Raw genomic sequence first — 21,633 nt, forward strand, 5'->3', positions numbered from 1 at the left:
TAAAGCTTTACCGACTAAATACAATTTCATTTCATTCATAAGTTTTGTTTACAGGCTTTTGAAAGTAACATAGTCTGCTTTCCTACTCTGCGCTTCTACAACGCAAGATTCAATTCCGATGAACGATCTTTTAGCATGACGAGCAACAACGTCTGGCTCGTTCACATGAATCGAATCATTGAAGATCTCCAGCGTTAAAGGACCTTCATAGCCTGTTGCCAGGATTGCAGCAAGACATTCTGCAACAGGTAAATATCCACCAAGAGATTGTTCGTTTGGAAAGAGTCGATATGAAGTTGACCATTGACGATATTTAGGTTCATGTTCAGATGTCCATTTTTTGTCAGCTGGTGTTGGCGGCTTAAGAGCTTTCGGATTAACCAAGCACGCATCAGCAACTTGGACTACGAAAATTTTGTCACCTGGAATCATTTGAACCAATTGAGACAGTCGAGTATGAATTGCGTCTGACGATTGTTGCAGCGTATCGTATAATCGACCGTGACCTTGTGGATTGTACGGATCAGCATATTCGACTGCAAGAAGATTAAATGTATCAAGAACAATTCCAAGATTTTCACGATCCGCTAGCTGGACTGCTTCCCATGCTTTGTCGAATGTGTTGATATGGGATCCCCAAGAAAGGGGCTCATAGCCGATTTTAAGCAAAGGACCTTTATCTGCTCGTGAGTAATCAGCAGCTAGATCGGCAAATAAAGCCAGATCGGCAGAGATTGACCTTATATCTCCTGTATTATCTTCGAAGTTGTAAGATCGATTAGTGGTGATGTATGTAATATTTGTGCGAAGGGCACGCATATATGGAAAGTATGCTTTCACCTTTTCCGCGGCTGCTTTTCGATCTTCTTCTTTTGTCAAACCTTCGACGTCAATCAATGGCTGGAAACAAATAATTTGCATCCCAAGAGAAGCACACAAATCACCAATCTTTTTTGCTGCTGCCAGATGAATAGGGTTTGGTTCCCAAAGGTTTTGTTTGTTTGCTCCTTGAGTAAGTGATAAATAGTGCAAAAAATCATCTTCGTATAGGTCAATTGCTTGATGGCCAACTGAAGCGCAAGCATAAAGTTTATCTTCCAGAGAAAATAACTCATAATCTCCTATGTTCACGGTACACGTTCCAAGTTTATTTTGACCTTTTGGAGTGGGAGGATGAAAAGGTGCAAGACCAAGACTTTTACCAAGTTGAATCCATGAACCTACAGCACGATTTGCACGTTCTGCTAAAAGATTTTTTCTAGTATCAAACCCGTCATCTTCAAACGTTTCAAGAATTGTTGGTCCACGAAAACCTGTTGCAAAAATTGCTTGTGAAATCTCTTTGACGGGGAAATAACCTTCGCCCGGAAATGGTCGGCCATGCTTACTCCAGGCAAAGAGTGGATCGATTCCATCTTCGCTATAGACTGATTGTGGGATGGGCGGAAGTAAATGTGCACCATCAGATACTTGATAGATAAAAATATCATTCGGATCTATCTTTCGGAGACGCTAATAGAGAAAAAAATATTCTGGTGTAAGTACGATAGCGAACATTTCTTTGGACGTCTTTTTATAAGTCATACTCACCTCAAGCGACTCCTTTAGAACAATATCTCCTCCTTCACGAAGACCATCTTTGGTTTCTGGACTGTGCGATAAGAGTGAAGCAATGTGAAACGTATCGAGACAAAGTCCAAAATTTGATCTATTCACTTTCTTGACAATCTCGAGTCCTTGCTCCCAGGTTTTAATATAGGTACTCCATCCTAATGGCTCGTATGCAATCTAGAGAATAGAAAAAGAGTAAACTTGTCAGTACAAATTCTACTAAAAAAGCACTGATAGATATGCACTCACTTTTACGGGCGGTATAACCGAAAGCCCAGCATCAGCAACTTTACGTAAATCTTCGATGATCAAGTCCTCGTCCTTGGAAAGCAGATCTGTAGGTTGGAATGATGCTGGAATTTGGATATATTCGATGCCCATGATTCCACAGAGCTCTATCCAAAATTGAAAATCCTCAAACTGTTCGACATGCTTTGAGCGATCAATCAGACCTTCGTAATTTTCGAAAGCATCTAGGACTGTTAAAACGAGACCTAATGAATGAGCACGTTCATTACATAATCGAGCAACCTCACGGATTGCCTCTTTAGGATCATTGTAACCTTCCAAGGTTTTTGCATAGCCCTGGATAGATACAAATATTCGTGGATTAGCCTGATGTGTATCTTATAGCCTTTAATGAACTTTTACTCACCTCTAAACATTCGTGTGCAACCTCAATCGTCCAAAGTCCGTTCTTAGCACATTGGTCTAAAATGTCGAGAATATAATGTCCACCGCCTGAACGACCAAGTGAACGTGTACAAATGCCAAAAGGCACAGCTTGTGGAAGGGTAAACATACTTTCGATAAGAATTGAAATGATTTTTGATCTAGGAATCTCTGATCTTGAAAGTGATTGATTATCTATTTATATGAATTGTGCCCTGAACTGTTAACACATAAACTCAAAAAGCGCCGACGCTAAGTACTCGAGCCGGCTAATTTATTTATTCACCGTATCCTATAAAGTGATACGGAGAATTAAGATGGAGTGGGGGAACCCAAGTGCAACCAATCAAGCCAGTCAAAAAAAAGGAGGACACACTTACGCTGATTATTACATGCGGCCGCAGAATTGATATAAAGTATAATATACAACAATGAATGATGCTAATTCGTGATTTGATTTTCGAGGGACTGCAAGAGCCAGCCCCAATCTGTCGCGACACCTGGAAAGATACCTTCCCTGAGAATTGCAAGAAAGAAATTTGGTTAACCATAGAATTCAAATAAAGCGGAATAAGAAAGAAACTCACCAGTAAGAAGCATCATGAAAAAGGTTCGATGGAGTTTGTGACCCATGAAGCCAGGGAAGAGACTATATGTAACAGCAAAAGAAAGAAGACGTAAGTATAACAGACTTTTTCCGCCTCTACAAATCTTACTCACTTGATTCAACGGTGCATTTTGTAAGAGATCTGCGCTTTGAGTATTAACAGAAGTCGTCTCGGGAACATTCGGTGCAGGAGAGCAAACGGCCCGCAAGCAAAGTTGAAAGAAACGTGAAATGAAAGCAGCAGTAGAATCCGTTTGACCATCAGCACAAAGTTCGCAAGCTTGATAAATTCTTTCAAGCCAACCGACAATAGCTTTTTGCGTTGCAGGATGAACATCATTGAATATTTTCACACTAAATTCGCCCATAGAGTATAAAGTGATTCCAAGTGTGTCTTGCCAATATTGAATATATCCATGTTTAGCCACAACTTCCAATGCATCAACAAAAACTGTAGATGCAACAACCCAATCGGCCAATAAATTGCCTTCAATTCCAATTGCCATCAACAAACCTCTAGAAAGAGCTAAAGAAGCAGCAGCCAGCCAATACTTTACCCGAATCCATGGCCGAGTTTCAATTTCGAACGCATCAGGAGAGCTTGGATCAAGGTATTGTTGATGTGCTGCTTCGAGAGTACCTTGAATATGCTGACCGAGGGCGCGAGCGTTTCCCGGTTTTGCACGAGGAATATCTCGGCTTAATCTTTGCATCTTTATCCATTCGAAATTTGCTCCTTGCTCTAAATCATCTTCTACGCCATATTGTTTTGTCTCTTTTAGCCAATCTTTTACGTTGATCTTAAAGAAAGGCACCATACACGTTTGATGAAAACCATCCTCTTCCTCCGCACTTTGAAGAAAGAAAGTTTGATCAAATGCGCATAAATCGATCCAGGTACGTTCCCTATCTAAAATCAAACGGGCTTCATATTCGTCATTTGGCAATGGCTCCGTTCGATGACGATGTAAGTGTAATTGATATCCCATTCGAATCGCTTCACCTACACGTAACCAAGCACTCGCATCATCTGGCTTTTTCCAATAAACTTGAATGAGTAAACTTTGTACTAGTCCAATCGAAACTTTTCCATCAATTATTCCTCTGCCGACGAGTTGTTTTGCATGCATCAATAATGAATCGTACAACTTTGGTCGGATAAATTTTGCAGAAACAGCAAGAATTGTGGAAAATAAAGTAGGAGACGTTCTCCTAACGTAATCAACTGTATGAAGAAAAGGGTCGAGAAGGATGATGAATCCATTCATCTTTTGATGATAATGATCAAACAATTGACGAGCGTCTAATTCACTGAGTACGTGCATATCAATCGGATCTGCTTCAGGAAAAATGTCAACGTTTAGTTGTCTTGGCTCTGGTAAATTGAATCTAGGAGCTGCATTAAGATCTTGTAATGCTTTTTCTTTTGCTTGTGCAAGATCCATCATCGAAAGACTTGGTAAAGCCGATTGGGGGCTGACTCCCTCGCGCAATGATTCTTGGAAAGTATAAGAGCGTTGAGATGTACTGTGAGAACTTGGATCAGCTGGAGATTCGCCATTCATCGGACCTCTGTGCGAGATATATTGTTGAGGTGCAGACATGTTAATCATCTGAGAGGACGGCAGCGGTGATGTTCTTAAAGCGATGTCGGGCACATTCCCTACACTCGCCCCTGCTGGAGAAACAGAAGTAGATCTTTCGATACCCTCCAGAGATACATTACTTTTCCGTGGATTTTCTGCACCATTTTTTCCGTTTTTGTCTACAGCCGAGTCGTTGGTATTATTCGAAACATTATTGTCAGATTGAAGACTTGAGATAAGACGGATAAGATACTGTTTAGTTGCTTTTCGTAATTCTTATTTTAATGAGACTAGTTACTCACCTCGCATTCTTTGATCGACGTCCACGCTTTTGACTTTCCACCCAAACACATTCGAATGATAGACGAGTACAACGAGTACATTTCCCATTTGTTGGAATTTGCAATTCACATCTTGCTTTTAAGGCTCGACAACGAGCGCAAGCAAGTTTGTTAGTTGTTTGCTTCGCTCGTTTAGGTGACCTTTCCGTTTGATCGTCATCTATTGGTATGTCCCTAGATGATGTGAAGTTATTTGAATTTCGCATATGCCTATCTGATGATGCATGCTGAGAAGGATTTCGTCGTGTTGAGCCATACATTCCAGCAGACATTGTGGGATGAAAATGTCATAAGCCACACGCAATAAGCAATTCACTCAGAGCATAAAGTCATCATAAATGCCCACTAACAAGCAAGCCGGAAAGCGAAGGTTGCTCTTTGGATGATGGTAGTGGTGTTGTATTAAACGCGCACGGATATTTAAAAGCCTTACCCCAGACTCTCTTATACGAAGCTTGTATGTACTCATTACATAATCAGTTATCCTTCTCAAGCGTGTGTGTGGTCGTTTTGCTTCCGCATATGCTCATACTTGGTTCAACGGAAGAGAAACAATATATTCTGTATGGATGAATGAGTTAAAATTATAGAATCGAGTTTGATTTAAGCTTTACTGTCGCGTGGAATTCGGGCGCACGTTGAGCCTAAAACGGAGTTGGAATGAGAAGATCCGAACTGAAAAATAAGCTTACAGAGAAGGGACACACACACAAGTAGAACGTGGACAACGTCTGGCTACCGCTCTCCTCTCAACCATACAACCACCATCCAAACATGCCAGCTCCCGCTCCATTCACGCCTGTCAAAAGGCAATTACTCATTAGCGATTTTGATGAATCATTCGCTGATGCAGACACAGACAGATGGACGTTTGAATGTCTTTCACTTCCACTTCGACGTAAATTTCAAGATATTGGTGAATCAGGTACGATGCAATTCACAGATATGTGTTCGATGCTCTTGAAAGAATTACACGCTCAAGGTGTTGATGCACAACAAATCATCGATGCTCAAAAGAAGCTTTACTTGCATCCTGCTATGATTCGTGGTGTGAAAGCTTTGAAAAGTTCTCAATCACCTAAAACGGAAGCGTTCTTGTTGTCCAACAGCAACTCTGTTTATCTACAAACAGTCTTGGAGGTGAGTGATGGTTACAATTCTCGAAGTTAAAATGCAGATCTTTTTTGTTGTTCACATACTGACTTCATCTGTCGTCCGACACGATTCCCATCCCTTCAGGCAAACGGATTATACCCACCCACTTTCGACTTATTCACTGAAATTGTCACCAATCCAGCCAAAGTGGAAGCAAACGGTTTGTTAAACCTAAGCAGACGAGTTTCACCTGATGGACCTCAACATACGTGCAAAGTTGGATGTAGTGCAAACATGTGTAAAGGAGACGAATTGGAAGCATACCTGGAAAGACATGATGGAAGACAGGCATACGATCGTTTGATTTACTTGGGAGATGGATCGAATGACTTTTGCCCAGTCTTGAGATTGGGAAAGAATGATGTTGCCCTTGTACGAAAAGGATATGGTCTGGAAAGAAGGATCAAAGCTGAGGGAGGTGTGCAATGCGACATTCGATACTGGCAACACGCTTGGGAGGTAGAAGAGCTATTCAATGCTCTTCGTGGTGCATAGTATGATCAATTTAAGGAATCTATCCTTTGTCTGTTGAGCACACACTGTATGATCTTTTATAAGATATGTCAATGATTAATTGTACAAATACATGCTGTTGGATACTTTTTGTTTGTGTCCGGTTGTCAAAAGAGGTGACCTTATTAACCAACCCTTGCTACAACTTCCCCTCCCCATCCTCGTCCGACAGCTTCACGTGCTTCTACGTACTTTTCCACATTTCTCCATTTTGGCTTCTTTGATTTTGCTGCCTGTGAAGATCCTTCTCCGGATGATTGTGATGATGTAGCGGTGGACTCTGCTACTTCTTGTATTATTGGACTCAAATTTTCAGCTTCCTTGCCTTCTTTTACTTCACATCGTACGATAGCAATTTCTCCAAGTCCTAGAGGGCTGATGAATTGCGCTCTTCTTCCGGTAACCAAACGTAAAAGTTCCGCACAATTCAAATTGATCTTTCTACTTGGTTTACTGATTGTCTTTGCATGTGCCAACACCGCGCGATCATCATTGCCATATTTCAGATCAATCCATAATCGTTTTGCACCAATGTTTGCTTGTAGGAAGTTGGAAGGGGAAGGTCCACCTCGTGTACCTCTTGTGAATGAATGAATGAATCCATGGTTTAGTAAAATTGTCGCTATTCCGATCGATGCATTCGTATAGGGTAATGGAACGCTGCGTAGTCTTGCACGAGCGCCGTTTTGTATTATGTTTAACAAACCGTGGACGCCCATCTTGTGTTTGTGTGATTCGTAGGTGACGATGGTTGAAGTAGGAATGAATGTTGAGCAATCATTGAAAACGTAATTAATCTTCTTAGGCAACCTTGGAAAAAATACACGTGAGTCTGACTGACTGACAAGCATTAGCGTGCGCCCGCCCTCATGCTTTTTTGTCCAGGTCAGAAGACCGTGTTCCAAATCTGTTGACTGCCTACTACCATGAGAGATTCGGGAGGGGCACTCGCAGCTATCGTATCGCACAGCCATGATTCTGCCTACGATTTTCATCACACTTAAGAGATCAATCCTGATTATCTGATAATACTTATTCTGGGGCTTGCAAAGTTCAGGACTAGAGACGAACGCAAACTCATTCGTTATGTATCATAAATACTCCGGTATTCATACTTTTTCGCCTTTCCGTTAACATCTTTATATAATACGTCAGAACAACATTTAAGAATAAAGAATGCTTTTCCTTCTGAGTATCATCTTTTGCCAGTTGCTTGCACTCACATTAGCCACACCTTTACGTATTTCACTCGAAAATGAGTTATCATCAAATGTAGAAATGGGCACACCATACAAGGTAGATGAAGTTCTCGCACTCACAACTTGGAAAAGGGCAGAACACAGCGCAAGCAGTCTTACTTCACGTCCAGTATTCGTTGTCGCACCTCCAAGTGTACGTTCACCCGATCGAGCAGGTACATCAACAAGTTTTGAAGCTAGCAGCAGCGGTGGCAATAGTAGCCCATCAAGGTGCAAAGGTTGCTTGCCTCGTATTCCAATCTCAAATGCAAACAAAGCAAGATTAAATAAAGTGTATACAAAAACCAAAGATGCTATAAGTTCAGCTTTTTCTCATCCAGCTCTTTCGCATCATAAGATTCCAAGGTTCGAATCGGGTTATAGAGAACGAGGTCATGGTACAAAATATGAGGGATTGTAACCATGAACACTGTTTGCATTTCATCGTAGTGTCTCTCTTTGTATGACTGTACAATCACAGCTGTACTCTTTCATACGATTTGAGATGGCGACAAAAGCAAAATTGCATAAATCAACCCAAATTGACTTACTCTTTTGATCCATGATTGATCTTTGTACATTTTTATGATGATCATATGAATTGATATTTTCTTAACGCGTGAATGGGGGGTGAGTGATTGTTAAACTTGATAAAATACGCTAAACATTCTCAATTGACACTTTCCTGCTTTCGATCAAACGATCACCTTCAACACTTTTCACACACAACAACAACAAACATGGATGATCCAGAATTAGAAGCAATCAGAAGGGCACGTATGGCAGAATTGCAATCTCGCGGTGGTGCAGGTAGTCCTTCAGGTGGATATGGTGGCGCCAGTGCAGGTGGTGGTATTCCCGGTGGTAATGCAGGCAGAGGTGGATCTGGAAAAGAACAAGAAGATGCAGAAGCACAAGATGAAATGAAGAGACAGGCTTTAAGTACAATCTTGGATCCTGAAGCAAGGGAAAGATGTGAGTATGAATGCTTGTGCTGATGGTTGTCAATGGAGAAATTGACCCAAATCTCTCGATGATTTCATGACACACAGTATCCCGGATATCTTTGGTCAAGCCAAGCAAAGCAAGAGCTATTCAAGACCTTTTGATCAGAATGGCCCAATCAGGTCAAGTACGTCAGAAAGTAACCGAACAACAATTAATCGGATTGTTAGATCAAGTCGAAGGACAAGGACAAGGTGGTAGTGGTGCATCCTCGGGAGGAGCTGGGAAGATCACTGTGAGTGCGATGGAGTGACATTTTTCTGATACACAGGCTTCAGTGCTGACATTCTCCACTCTCGTCTCTGATAGTACACACGTAAGAAGACCTTGGACGACGACGATGATGATTTCGATCTATGAGATTGTGATTTCTGCTATGATCATCATTGACTTTGCGTTCATCTTCGACAAAATCTTGTACCAATACCTCTACAGATGCGAGTTTTTATGATTCCTTTTGACAAGCCTTCATTGCCATTACAGTATGCAGAAACGTTGAGGAGGAGTGATTGAGAATGAGCACGTCGCACGTGACGCGTTTTTGACATTTTTATCTGCAGGCATAGCGTAAGTTGGGAAGAATTGCTTGGATATGCTCTTCCACAAATATAACCATCATCATCATCAGTCTAACCAGTACACAACATACAATGATTGCCAGAATATCCACACATGCAGCACGGACTGCAAGCAGGTCAGCAAGATCGACATGTCAACCACCTGCGGTCACCGTATTGCAAAGTAGAACATTCGCATCATCATCTTCGATTAGCAACAAGCCTTCTTCACCTCAACAACAGCAACAAGCGAGCACATCAAAAGGAAAGTCAGCAGGCGCATCAGAAACATCTGTATCACTCTCATCATGTCCAGAAGGAACAACATTGAGCGGCTTAAACATCTTTAAAGATCGAGCAGATCCAGTCGCACTTCCTGATGATCAATACCCGAATTGGTTATGGACAATACTAGAAGAAGGTAAAAAGAGTGCAACAGGAGCAATTTTAGAATCAACAGAAGGAATGACGAAAGGTGAAGCAAGAGCGGCAGAAAAACGTAATTTACGTGCTATTCGAGCTGCACATCGTGCAAAAGAAAGAATTTCTTCGCAAAAAGCCAACGTTGCTACGGAAAAAGGTTCACCTGCTGGAGGTGGTTTGAACGCAACAGGACAACAAGCTCAAGGTATTACTACTGAAGCAAAAGGAAGTGCAGAAGCTTTGGCCGCAAATGCAGCTGCTATCGTTCAAGATCCAGAAGTTTCGGAAATGGAGGCAAAGAGAAATTTGCGTAAAGCCAATCGTGCCAATATCAAAGCAAGCAACTTTGTCAAATCACAATGAGTAACATTCTAGATAATCACACTGTAACAATAGATCTTAACCTGATTAAAAGTATCTGCTAGAGATTGTGAACCGGAAAAGCATTGCATGTGGTAATTGCTTTTGTAGAAGATAAAAGTACATATAAGTGTTGCCTGATCACTCGAGGGTCAAGCTTTGATGAGTTTATCCTTTTGTTCCGACTACAGCGGGCGTTGAAGATGATGTAGAACGTTGAAGGAGTGCTTTGAGATCATCACGATAAATGGCAGCAATGATACATAAACCCAAAAAGATTGCATCAACGATTAAAAGAGTTGAAGGTTTATAAGCTGCCAAAGTTGACGTAATCGAAGGTTTACCACTTGCATCTCCATTGCCACCTTTTAGACCAGGTATTGTCGGATGACCGACTGGAGGCGTTCCTGTGAATCCAAGCGGACAGCGTGCTTCTCCTGACATGATTGTGAATAAGGGCTGATAGAGATGAGTTTGTGTAGTATTGCCGTTCTCGCTGCTTTGAGAAGTGCTTGATTTGACGATGATATGATTAGATTGAAAGCTTTAATTTACTTGATCCAATCAAGTGTGACCGGTTACAAATGAAAGTACAATTGTGTGATTTTGGATCACCTTCTGCATGTGTACGCTTTAAATCGGCCCACTTTGTTTGCCTTCTTAGCGTCGCAATTGAATTGCCTTTTTCCATGCGTGCGCCCAATATCCGCTATGCTTCTCTATTCCGTTAATGTCGGCCAAAAGAGTAAGCCTGCCGCGCCTCTTTGAGCTCTATCTTGTGTCAGTCCGCATTGAGTTGTAATTGCGCCGCGTATTGAGTGTATGTGGCTTGAATCTCTTTTTGTCTTTTCTTTTACGCGGCGTTAACTTCAACTGCTTTTGGTTAAATTTTAAGTGAGAGTATGCCTCCGCTTAAACTGTCCAAACGCCTTTTCTCTTGTACGCGCCGTTCAATGCGGCGGGGAGGGCGGCGGGCCAGCCAATGGGTAAGTAAAGGAGGCAGGCAGGCAAGGCGTTTTAACCCGCATTGGCCAACAACTGCACTTCACTCACAGTAAGTAAAATGTGGGATGAGCCATGGCCTCTCTAATCACCTCATTTCTTTTTCAATCACACATCTCCTCCTAACACTACAACAATATCATCACAACCCTAAACCAAAAGGTCAAAGCGTTTGCCCGAAACAAACAAAAGGGGGATTTCACTTTTGGACACAACAAGCGTTATTTAAACATAGCTTGCAAATTACATCTTGACTTCTCTCCTCTCCTCTCTATCAACTTGAACACCATATCCACAAAGAGGATATCGCAATCATAGACTCATCATTCCAACATGTCTTGGAAATTAGGAAAAAGTGAGTAATATCAACAAACACATCTGCGTGGCCATGAATCTGACGCATCTTTCTTCTCTCACCCTCAGAGCTCAAAGACGGGGCCTTGGGAAATCGATCGCCCTCTTTCAGCACAATAGATCGTAGCGCCACTCCTACTCCTGCCAGCATTGCAGGAGGAGCTCAACAGCAGCCGCCACAGCCAAGTGCTAGCACAAGCTCAAATCCATACAATGGAAATACTGCTTTAGCCTCTTCAACCGGAGCACCGATTGCCAGATCCGGTCTCTTGGTCATCCGAGTGGTGGATGCCAGAGGCTTGTCTTTGCCCCCTGGTCAAAATGTTCCACCAATGATCGCAAGAGCCTTAGCTCAAGCAGGTCCAAATGGTGCTTCTATGGCCGGCAGTCTAACACATGGAAACGGTAGCGCTGGAAATCGTCAAAGTATGCAACGCAAACAATGTTGGTGGCTACCTTATCTCGTTTTAGAATTTGACAAAAATGAAGTTTTGATCGATGCTTTAGGAGGTGATGTTTCTGCTCCTGTTTGGATGTACAAAGCAAACTTTGACGTTTCTCGTAATTCAGAAATTTCACTGCAATGTTACTTGCGTTCCGGAGAAGGCCCTGGACAAAGTGCAGCAAACAAAGATGGCCAAGGCGACGATGTGATGGGAATGGGTGATGTCTATTTGGGCGGTGTAAAATTCGTTCCCGATTTTGAGAATCAACGTACTACAGACGAATGGTACCCACTCTCCAGTGGATCAGGTCAAGTTCACATTCAGGTATCCTATAGAAGCAGTGAGAAAGGATCTTCACTGAATATGGACGCATTCGAACTGCTGAAAGTGATCGGAAAGGGCAGCTTCGGTAAGGTGATGCAAGTTCGCAAGAAGGACACTTCTCGAATCTATGCTTTGAAGACCATTCGAAAAGCCCACATTGTGTCAAGATCAGAAGTCACACACACTCTTGCCGAAAGAACCGTTTTGGCCCAAGTGAACAATCCATTCATTGTCCCGCTCAAGTTCTCCTTCCAGTCACCTGATAAGCTCTACCTCGTTCTTGCATTCGTCAATGGAGGGGAACTTTTCCACCATCTTCAACGGGAGGGACGATTCAACGAAGAACGTAGTCGATTCTATGCTGCCGAACTCTTGTGTGCACTAGAGCATCTACACGGTTTCAACGTCGTATACCGAGATTTGAAGCCAGAGAACATTCTCCTTGACTATACCGGCCATATCGCCTTGTGTGATTTCGGATTATGCAAATTGAACATGGGAGATGATGAAACAACCAACACATTCTGTGGAACACCTGAATACCTTGCACCTGAATTATTACTGGGACACGGTTATACAAAAGCAGTTGATTGGTGGACGTTAGGCGTTCTCTTGTACGAAATGTTGACAGGATTGCCACCATTCTATTCGGAAGATGTGAATGAGATGTACAGAAAGATTTTACAAGATCCTTTACGGTTTGGCGATGAAGTTTCACGGGATGCACGTAGTATTTTAATCTTACTTCTCAATCGTGATCCAAGCAAACGACTGGGAACGCACGGAGCTGCTGATATCAAAAATCATGAATTCTTTAGCAAACATATCGATTGGAACAAGTTGATGGCCAAAAAGGTTCAACCGCCTTTCAAGCCTGCTGTTGCTTCTGCCGTTGATACGTCAAACTTTGATCCTGAATTCACAAGTGAACAGCCTGTTGATTCAGTTGTGGATGATAGTCATATGTTGAGCGCAACCGTCCAAGAGCAATTCCAAGGTTTCAGCTATACAGGAAACGAATTGGGAATGGAAGGTACAAGTTTCCGTGGATGAAATCCGTTATTAGAAACAGCAGCAGCAGCATTCCTTACGATTATAAATTGATCAGCATACCCCCTCAAAAACGAGCTAATCGCTCAAAGTTTGTTAAATAAGAATCAGATTTCATATCAGTCAATTATCAATTTATCATTTTTGATCTCATTTTGCAAGGATTAGAAATACATGTTGCTGTGGATTTGATAATCAGAGAGATTATGCTTCGCTTGCTGACTTAGCAGCCAAGTTTGGGATTGTACTTCCCTCAGAATGGTGGCCTTTCCCGCTCGAGGTACCTGGATCTCGCTTGTTCCCTTTAATAAACCTTTCAAGACTTTTTCTATGCGCATTTAAAAGCTTCATATTGTTGGAGTGGTGTGAGGGGTCTTTCGAGAAAGTTGGATTTTGTTTGTATTGCACGGAGATGGCTGCTAAAACTTTCGAACAAGATTTTACTAAATCTTGCATTGGTTCTTGAATTGTTTCTTTTGATGGGTAAAATACCAATCCAAGCGGATCGCCACCTTCATCAGTAAGTGGCCATTTTAATGCAATTTTGTTTGATCCATTTTGATGTAGTTTTAAACCTTCTTGAAATGCGTGCAAAATCTTGGTCTTTGCTTTATTACGTACAACTGCTCGATTGTCGATTGTCTTTTTTCCCGTTACGACCAGGACAGGTATATAGGTATGCAAAGGAGTGAATGCGATGGATGCGTTGACCAACTGTCTTTTGACCAAAAGAGGTCGTTTGATCAATGCAGATTGTTTGTAGGAGAAGTGATAGCCTTTATCTTGAGATTCAAAATATGGGTTTTGGGCCTCACCCAAAAAATCTCTCCAACCAGAAAAAGGTTTTATACCCGGATCCAAAAATCTTCTCTTTTCGTGCTTTTGTTTCAATAAACCCATCGGATAACTTCCGCTTAAATATTTCGGTCCATCATTGATTCTCTTCGTAACTTTTGCATCGATTGGACGTAAAACTATGCGAAAGGATTTGCCCTGATAGTTGCGGGGACCACTCACTTTTGAGAAATATATAGAAGGATCCAGAGCAGCTCTTGGTAATCGCAGTAATTTGGGTACATCTTCGTTCTGCAAAGAGTCTTCCTTTCCGCCTTCAGGTACTGGGCTGACATTTCGGGAATATGGCGACGTTGAAAAGTTCCTGACAGAACATTGTAAAGGTAAACGACTGCTTGATGCTACCTTTGCCTGATTGGCGAATATGGAGAATTGCAAAAATCGCATGCGTCTAGCATGGAGGAAGTTGGTGGTTGTGGTTGGAATGATTGCTTATTTTTCATTTCGGAACACGGTAGAAGCGCCGCACAAAAAATAATATTTCTCAAGAAAAAAAGCGCCGACGCTTAAATTCTTCCTTTCTTCTTCTCATTCTTGCATTTCGACATCGCTCATCATCATGCTGGCCAACGTGGCCCGGAGAGGATTGTTCAAGTCCGTTCGCTCACCGATAGCGTCATGCTCTTATTCTACAAGCAGTTCCATTGTTCATGAGGTAGCTCTATCATATCTGCCTTCTACCGTAACACATGCAGACATTCGTAATATCTGTTTCAAAGGAGAGATGGGAAAGCTGAAAGGTGAAGAAGAAGGAGCTCCAAAAAGACCGATGACTATGATAGATAACAATGGAGTAGAACGTTCGTCCAAAAGAAGACCGGAAGAATTTGATAGGTTGAGCGTTTCAAGCGATATTGTCGATATCAGACTACAAAGAAGTTCTTATTTGAACCACACTGGAAAGGCCATCGTTTCGTTTCGAACGGCAGAAAGTGCGGCCGAATATCATCGTTTAGCCAGCTATAGTATGGTAGGAGGATCAACGATTCGAGCAATCTTGAACGAAGATGCAAAAGGAGAACCAACAAACCTTCCTCCTTCGATCAAAATGTTACGTCAAGCTCAAAAAGAATCGTCAGGTCGTGTTGTACTTTTGAAAGGGTTACCTCATCATGTTGATGAAGAAAGACTAACACGTATCTTGAGGGCAACATATTCACTCGCGGGTGATTATGCAGATACGGCAAAAGTTCGAAATATTGAAATTCGATCAAATCAACACAACGAATTGCCTTCAGTGATGAGAATCAAAAATTTGACTCCAACTGAAAGTACTTCAAGCTTTTTAGTCAGATTGGAAACAGTTTCTGACGCTATGCGTTTGGTAAGAAGGTGGCATAGAGCACAATGGGATCATTCGAGTGGATTAGGAAGAGTTACAGCCAAATTTGAAAATGAAAGGAAAAGACAAGAATCTAACGGATTGAATGAAAGATATACAAGCGATTCAGACGAATTCGAACGACAAAACCAAGCTTTTAACGAAACAGAAGAGATGAAAGCAGAGAAATTATGGAAACTCCCATTTATCATTGATGCTATCCTGATGTATTAATTAATAACAATTACTCCTTCTATTGTTTACGACCGCCTCCAACTTCAATAATTGTCTCCAAAAATGCTTTGGGATCATGAGCGAAACGTCCCAAGAAGAGACCGTCAACGCCTTCTTTCAATTTGTCGAATAGACCAGGACCAGCACTTCCTCCGTACAGGATTCTGACTGTTCCTGATCGCTTTGGTACCTTTGCACGAATCAGCTTGGTTACCTGAACCACATGATCTGCACTTGCGGGTTCACTCTTGCCGATTGCCCAAACGGGTTCATATGCAAGGATTACTTCTTTATCATCATCAATCTTGCCTTCGCCTTCAAATACGGCAGAGACTTGTTTCCAGCATTCTTCCAGAGCATTTTGAGCGCCACCTTCTTTATGAAGTTCACCGATGCAAATGAGAGGGATCAAATTATTTCTTGCAGCGCCTTTTGCTTTTTTAACAACCCATTCATCCGTTTCGCCAAACAATCTTCTACGTTCTGCATGACCCATTTCGATCAACTTTCCACCTGCTTGAGCAATTCCCTTTGGTGAAACTTCTCCTGTGAATGCGCCTGCATCTTCATGATGTGCATCTTGTGCTCCGATCCAAAGAGGTGCTTTTGCATGGGCTACTTTTTGTACGTATGGGATGATATGTAAGAAATCTGGAATGATAAACACATCCGTTGGTCGATTTAACGTTGGCAATACTTGTGGAACGGTTTCCAAGATTGTATTCAGGTATTTTTCATGTTTTTCTTCGTCAAAGTACATCTTGTACGATACGCCTACTAAGCGACGATTGCTTTCTGTTGATGTCATGTTTGCTGTTGGTATTGCTGTCTATATAATGAATGTATGTTGAATGAAAGAAGGGAAGATATTGCTTTGAAGTCTTGTTTGCCTTGCCCGTTTCATGCGTTGCTCTCAGATCAGCCTTTCGGACAACACTCACTTTCTCCACAATCCCCCGGCAACTTTCTTCGCGTCGGACGGAGATTGGACTATGGACTTGACTTGGCTTGCATGCATACAGTCTACACTGATCAAGACTCTTCCATCAACCGATTTCACCGTTATGAAAATGAATAAATATCATTCTAGTAAAAATCACCATATGAAAAGAACACATTGCTTAAGACCATTACCAAAATATACAGGTCCTAGCTTGTGATGCGAACAACAATTGATGATAGCCACGTGATTGACATGATGTTCGATGCCAAATCTGAATTTCTTTATTAAACGCGTCGAGAATCAAGTACAGGCGAGAGACGAACAGAAAGTCAATTAATTAGCACTTCTTATTGTAGCGTAACCACCTTCCCATCCATCTTTAAGCACGCGTTTTAAGAGAAACCTTTCATCCAACCTTAACCAATTGTGTGAATCAAACATGGCAACCGGAATGCCAAACGTTCGACCTGGTCAAATGCAGCCTGGTGTACGACCACAAGGACCAGGCGGAATGCAACCAGGTCAAATGGGTCCTGCAGGTCCAGGTGGACCGGGTGGAATGCCAATGCATCCAGCACAATTAGCACAAGTACAAGCTCAACAAGCAGCACAAGCACAAGCTGCTTTGCAATCAATGCGTAAAAGAGCTCAAACGGATAATTTGGTGGGAGCAGGTATTAGAGGTGCAAAACGTGGAAGGCCAACGACAAGAGCTTTGCCTCCTAGTATCACTAGATCTGTTCCTGAAAGTGCAATGTATCAAGATCTTGTTCGGATCGAAAGAGCATTGGATTGGACAGTAGCAAGAAAGAGAGCAGAAGTACAAGATGCTCTAGGACGCAATACAAAAGTCAAAAGAACATTACGGATCTTCCTTTCCAACACTTGCTCAAATCAACCATTCCAAGTAGAAGCAAAAAGAGACGCAGAAAGAAGAAAGGAAGAAGCAAACAGAAGCAGAGCAGCAAAGAATGCAGATGGTGATGAGACTATGGATGCAGAAGATGGTGCTTCTACATCTGCAGATGCAGCTAAACCAACATCAGAGGCAGACAAGCTAGAAGCAATCCAACCTGAAGAAGTTGCATCTTGGACTTTGAAAATTGAAGGTCGCTTGCTAGAGCCAAGTTTCAAATCCCGCGCCCACAACGCACAAGCATTACAAGCAGCCCAAAGTCGTACAAATGCAACAAAGTTCAGCAATTTGATTCGTACGATTGTGGTTGAGCTGATTCGTGACCCCACTCTATATCCTGCAGGTGAAAATATCGTAGAATGGCATAGACCTATACCAACAGTGGCACCCGCTACTGCAAGCATGCCTCCCGGTGGTGAGAATGCAGTTCCGGGTCAAGGTTCAATGGATGTGCCTACAGTAGCCTCAGCCGAACCAGCTCTTGACGGGTTTGAAGTCAAACGAAAAGGATCAATCCCCGTCAAAGCTCGAATTGTCCTCTATCTCGCCCATACGCCAGAACGATATGCTTTGAGTCCAGAACTTTCAGCTTTGCTTGACATTCGCGAAGATACACGACAGTCAATCGTGGCAGCATTGTATGCTTATATCAAAGAACATAAGCTCATGTCTGAGGAGGATCGTCGACTTGTGCTCTGTAACGATGCTTTACGATCCATCTTCCGCACCGAGCGTATCGCATTCCATCACATCCCCGAAGTTGTTAATCGACACTTGCACCCACCAAATCCAGTCGTATTGGAGTATTGGGTGCGTACCGATAAGGAAGAATACAAGCATCCTACTGCATTTGATATCGAAGTAGAAGTGGAAGATCAAGGTTTACGTAAAGTACAGGATGATGTATTGCAAGGATTCGAAACACGCGGCAGAGAGATTTCCGAATTGGATGATCGAATCGCACAAGCAACACAAACGTTGGAGAACAAGACATCAACCCGAGACTTTTTGTACAACTTTGCCAAAGATCCACATAATCACATTCAAACATGGACTGCTTCTCAAGCACGCGATTTGGATACGATTTTGGGTACGAATTATGCAACGGGAGGTCATATGCACATAGGAACGGAAGAATTAAGAAGAAGTGAAACTTTCACAGCTCCTTGGGTTGATCAAGCCGTCATCGTTCATGAAGCTCAAAGGATGGCCGATAAGATGGTCAATTTGCAAAAAGCTGGCGTTCCGGGTGCTGGACCCGGACCTGGCATTCCTCAACAAGGTCATATGCCTCAAGGTCCTAGCGGCAGTTCTACTCGTGGTGGTGGTCGTTAAAAGGCGGAAAAATGTCGTTGTATTTGTAAAGTGTATGTTGTAATAGATCTTTGAATTAAAGTACAGAATGAATAGGGTAAAAGTACAATTTAATCTTACATTCAGGTGCTCCATATACAAATGCGACCCTCTTTGCCACCTGTGATGAGTAGATTATCAATGTTGGTTTTGCTGCCCAACACACCGTTCGTATTTATCTCATCGTCATCTTCATCATCGACGTTGTCGATATCATCCTCCTCTTTTCGCGTTGCTTTCATTTCAATACTACTAGTTTCAGCAAAAGCCACAGCTTGAACTGTATCCTTATGATAACGCAAAGATGCAGAATGCTGTAAATCATTATCGAACAAACGAACATTGCCATCCCATCCTCCAACGGCAATCAGTTTTCCATCCTTGCGAATAGCGACGGATGCATGACCCATTGCACGACTCTTGGTAATCTTTGCTCGTTGATATTTTTGATAGAGTGTATACAATGCGATAATGTCATCAGCTCCAACGGACACAGCAAATGCTCTATCTTGAGAACAAGCAGAAGACATAATTGATTCATTATGCTTTCGCGATTCCCACTCTAGGTCCGAGGATCCATCTTGCCGAAGTGACCACGATCGCATGTAACCGTCTTCGTATCCTGCAATGATTCGCAAGCCTTCTTCTCCTGACTTAGGTCCCAAGAGCTGCATCGACATACACATAGGTGCCCTCTGAGCGCGACTGCCATTCGATTGAATGTCTGCTTGTCCGACAGCACGAGCGATTCGTTCTTCAGGCGAGAGTTGAATCACATCAATAAAGCCAGAATCGAGTGTATGCGGGATGGCTACCAATGGACCTGTTTGTCTAGACTGAGGCGTATGTAGCACGCTCATCGGACAATAATTCAATGCGTTCACGTCCAACGACCAAATCAAATCAGGAACGGTCAAATCATCTTGAATGCGTGAAGGCAAAACAGCCAAAGAGGTTATGTTGGAGAGCTGGATTTGATGAGCATGTAGCTTGTTATCACGACCTTGACTCAAAATGGCCAGTTTACCATCAAGCTCAATGATATCCACACCCAAAACGCCTTTCTCGTGCGCTTTCCAGAAATAGCGAGGTCGAACATCATTTAGACTGCTGAACGAAACCCTTCCTTGCGAATCACCGGCTAAGATGAAAGCCGCGCTTTTGCCTTCGTCATGGTGCTTCAATTGCACAAGCCTGAGAGCATGAATCGGACTAGGCGAATGATGTCTCAATATCCATAGTGGTGCATCACTTCTACTTCCCATCACCGAAGAAGGTATTAAGAGGTGGTCTTCTTCGAGCAAGATTGCTAAAAGTGGCCCACGCGTAGAAAAGCGGACATAGCTTAATTTCTTCCTAACCACGGAGAAAGACAACCGCGGATAAAACGGGCATTAGGGCGTAGGAGCACAATTAGAGTTGTTTAGAATCATTCTTCTTGCTTTCATTCTACCATTCAATCAATAAAGATGTTGGCACGATCTTTGGCTCGTAGCATTGCTCTCAGAAGTAATATTGCTTCTCAATCGAGAGCAAGTATTACCCTCAAGAGCTTATCAGTCATCAACCCTTCTGCCGCTTTCTCTACCTCATCAAAGGCTCTTGCACCAAATGCTAAAACGGGTCTGTATGACTTTCACGTCAAGAATGGAGCCAAGATGGTACCATTCAGCGGGTATGATATGCCTTTGACATATGGAGATGTTGGTCAAGTAGCCAGTCATAAGCATGTCCGTAGTGCATGTGGTTTGTTCGATGTAGGACATATGGTTCAGCATTCTTTCACCGGTCCAGGTTCATTGGCTTTCTTGGAATCTTTGTGCCCTACTTCTTTGTCCGTTTTGGAACCTTGGTCATCTTCTCTGTCCGTCTTGCTAAACGATCAAGGAGGCATCATTGATGACTTGATCATTTCCAAACAACATGATGATCAAACATGGTACGTGGTGACAAATGCAGGATGTCGTGAAAAGGATTTAGCCCATTTACAGGAAAAGCTTTCTGCATGGTCAGGTGAAAAGGTGGATCATAAAGTACTTGAAGACTATGGACTCGTTGCTCTTCAAGGGCCAAATTCGGCAGAAGTTCTGGCTAAACACACCGATACTGATCTTACCAAACTAACTTTTGGTAAAAGTGTTAAAGCCAACGTCGCCGGTGCCGAATGTCACATCGCTCGAGGTGGATACACAGGAGAAGATGGATTCGAGATTTCCATACCACCTCAACAAACAGAGGCTGTTACACAAGCCCTCTTGGACACTCAGCCCACTCAATTGGCAGGTCTTGCAGCCCGTGACAGTTTGCGTTTGGAAGCCGGGATGTGCCTTTACGGTCATGATTTGAACGAGAGTATCTCTCCTATCGAAGGTGCCCTTGCTTGGCTAGTGTCAAAAGATCGCAGACAGAAAGCGGATTTCCCTGGTGCAGAACGAATCTTGTCAGAGTTAAGCAAGGACAAAGGCCCGAAAAGGAGAAGAGTTGGCTTGGTGATCGAAGGAGCACCAGCGCGTGAAGGAGCACAAATTGTGGCATCAGATGGTACAACACCTCTAGGCACAATCACAAGCGGTATTCCATCTCCTACTTTGGGTCAGAATGTTGCTATGGGGTATGTTCTGAACGGCTATCATAAGAAAGGTACAGAAGTCCTCGTTGATGTTCGTAAGAAATTAAGATCTGCCAAGATTGTTGGAATGCCTTTCGTACCGAGTAAATTCTACAGAGGATGATTAAATGAAATGCAATGAAGTGATTTACACGGCAC

General features: G+C 42.6%; 15 protein-coding genes across 15 annotated transcripts; 8 read left to right on the forward strand and 7 right to left on the reverse strand.

Annotated features, from left to right (window-relative positions):
• Positions 1-48: 48 nt before the first annotated feature.
• FA14DRAFT_183300 (xylose isomerase-like protein) lies at positions 49-2,413 on the reverse strand (the record flags this gene model as incomplete). Its single annotated transcript, XM_025501312.1, has 4 exons — positions 49-1,512; positions 1,591-1,788; positions 1,861-2,196; positions 2,267-2,413. The coding sequence occupies 4 exons, from the start codon at positions 2,411-2,413 to the stop codon at positions 49-51; spliced, it is 2,145 nt and encodes a 714-aa protein (XP_025357282.1).
• A 311-nt stretch (positions 2,414-2,724) lies between these two features.
• FA14DRAFT_152397 (uncharacterized protein) lies at positions 2,725-4,859 on the reverse strand (the record flags this gene model as incomplete). Its single annotated transcript, XM_025497531.1, has 4 exons — positions 2,725-2,800; positions 2,871-2,932; positions 3,004-4,728; positions 4,779-4,859. The coding sequence occupies 4 exons, from the start codon at positions 4,857-4,859 to the stop codon at positions 2,725-2,727; spliced, it is 1,944 nt and encodes a 647-aa protein (XP_025357283.1).
• Positions 4,860-5,438: 579 nt separating this feature from the next.
• FA14DRAFT_159235 (uncharacterized protein) lies at positions 5,439-6,577 on the forward strand. Its single transcript, XM_025498115.1, has 2 exons — positions 5,439-5,957; positions 6,057-6,577. Exons 1-2 carry the CDS (start codon positions 5,592-5,594, stop codon positions 6,465-6,467), a joined length of 777 nt encoding a protein of 258 aa, XP_025357284.1. The 5' UTR covers positions 5,439-5,591; the 3' UTR covers positions 6,468-6,577.
• FA14DRAFT_159236 (uncharacterized protein) lies at positions 6,518-7,237 on the reverse strand. The gene has a single exon (XM_025498116.1). It carries the CDS (start codon positions 7,202-7,204, stop codon positions 6,611-6,613), a length of 594 nt encoding a protein of 197 aa, XP_025357285.1. The 5' UTR covers positions 7,205-7,237; the 3' UTR covers positions 6,518-6,610.
• A 424-nt stretch (positions 7,238-7,661) lies between these two features.
• On the forward strand, positions 7,662-8,299 carry FA14DRAFT_187121 (uncharacterized protein; the record flags this gene model as incomplete). Its single annotated transcript, XM_025501572.1, has 1 exon — positions 7,662-8,299. One exon carries the CDS (start codon positions 7,662-7,664, stop codon positions 8,142-8,144), a length of 483 nt encoding a protein of 160 aa, XP_025357286.1. The 3' UTR covers positions 8,145-8,299.
• Positions 8,300-8,460: 161 nt separating this feature from the next.
• FA14DRAFT_187122 (DNA-binding TFAR19-related protein) lies at positions 8,461-9,223 on the forward strand (the record flags this gene model as incomplete). Its single annotated transcript, XM_025501573.1, has 3 exons — positions 8,461-8,698; positions 8,776-8,963; positions 9,038-9,223. 3 exons carry the CDS (start codon positions 8,464-8,466, stop codon positions 9,086-9,088), a joined length of 474 nt encoding a protein of 157 aa, XP_025357287.1. The 3' UTR covers positions 9,089-9,223.
• An 8-nt stretch (positions 9,224-9,231) lies between these two features.
• FA14DRAFT_8471 (uncharacterized protein) lies at positions 9,232-10,154 on the forward strand. Its single transcript, XM_025502983.1, has one exon. It carries the CDS (start codon positions 9,379-9,381, stop codon positions 10,069-10,071), a length of 693 nt encoding a protein of 230 aa, XP_025357288.1. The 5' UTR covers positions 9,232-9,378; the 3' UTR covers positions 10,072-10,154.
• On the reverse strand, positions 10,117-10,512 carry FA14DRAFT_187124 (uncharacterized protein; the record flags this gene model as incomplete). Its single annotated transcript, XM_025501574.1, has 2 exons — positions 10,117-10,170; positions 10,255-10,512. The coding sequence occupies 2 exons, from the start codon at positions 10,510-10,512 to the stop codon at positions 10,117-10,119; spliced, it is 312 nt and encodes a 103-aa protein (XP_025357289.1).
• Positions 10,513-11,106: 594 nt separating this feature from the next.
• On the forward strand, positions 11,107-13,654 carry FA14DRAFT_159237 (putative proliferation-associated serine/threonine protein kinase). The gene is made up of 2 exons (XM_025498117.1): positions 11,107-11,425; positions 11,494-13,654. The coding sequence occupies exons 1-2, from the start codon at positions 11,404-11,406 to the stop codon at positions 13,245-13,247; spliced, it is 1,776 nt and encodes a 591-aa protein (XP_025357290.1). The 5' UTR covers positions 11,107-11,403; the 3' UTR covers positions 13,248-13,654.
• FA14DRAFT_187126 (uncharacterized protein) lies at positions 13,449-14,486 on the reverse strand (the record flags this gene model as incomplete). The annotated part of the gene is made up of 1 exon (XM_025501575.1): positions 13,449-14,486. One exon carries the CDS (start codon positions 14,484-14,486, stop codon positions 13,449-13,451), a length of 1,038 nt encoding a protein of 345 aa, XP_025357291.1.
• A 172-nt stretch (positions 14,487-14,658) lies between these two features.
• Positions 14,659-15,469, forward strand: FA14DRAFT_187127 (uncharacterized protein; the record flags this gene model as incomplete). The annotated part of the gene is made up of 2 exons (XM_025501576.1): positions 14,659-15,370; positions 15,429-15,469. 2 exons carry the CDS (start codon positions 14,659-14,661, stop codon positions 15,467-15,469), a joined length of 753 nt encoding a protein of 250 aa, XP_025357292.1.
• On the reverse strand, positions 15,434-16,613 carry FA14DRAFT_129278 (mitochondrial triosephosphate isomerase). Its single transcript, XM_025496888.1, has one exon. The coding sequence runs from the start codon at positions 16,460-16,462 to the stop codon at positions 15,674-15,676; it is 789 nt and encodes a 262-aa protein (XP_025357293.1). The 5' UTR covers positions 16,463-16,613; the 3' UTR covers positions 15,434-15,673.
• A 549-nt stretch (positions 16,614-17,162) lies between these two features.
• FA14DRAFT_118044 (uncharacterized protein) lies at positions 17,163-18,848 on the forward strand (the record flags this gene model as incomplete). Its single annotated transcript, XM_025496267.1, has 2 exons — positions 17,163-17,504; positions 17,568-18,848. 2 exons carry the CDS (start codon positions 17,163-17,165, stop codon positions 18,846-18,848), a joined length of 1,623 nt encoding a protein of 540 aa, XP_025357294.1.
• On the reverse strand, positions 18,609-20,234 carry FA14DRAFT_159238 (WD40 repeat-like protein). Its single transcript, XM_025498118.1, has one exon. The coding sequence runs from the start codon at positions 20,129-20,131 to the stop codon at positions 18,950-18,952; it is 1,182 nt and encodes a 393-aa protein (XP_025357295.1). The 5' UTR covers positions 20,132-20,234; the 3' UTR covers positions 18,609-18,949.
• A 57-nt stretch (positions 20,235-20,291) lies between these two features.
• Positions 20,292-21,598, forward strand: FA14DRAFT_140955 (glycine cleavage system T protein; the record flags this gene model as incomplete). Its single annotated transcript, XM_025497117.1, has 1 exon — positions 20,292-21,598. The coding sequence occupies exon 1, from the start codon at positions 20,336-20,338 to the stop codon at positions 21,596-21,598; it is 1,263 nt and encodes a 420-aa protein (XP_025357296.1). The 5' UTR covers positions 20,292-20,335.
• Between the last annotated feature and the right edge of the window lie 35 nt (positions 21,599-21,633).

The sequence above is a fragment of the Meira miltonrushii genome (assembly GCF_003144205.1).
Source record: "Meira miltonrushii strain MCA 3882 unplaced genomic scaffold FA14scaffold_1, whole genome shotgun sequence".
Lineage (NCBI taxonomy): Eukaryota > Fungi > Basidiomycota > Exobasidiomycetes > Exobasidiales > Brachybasidiaceae > Meira > Meira miltonrushii.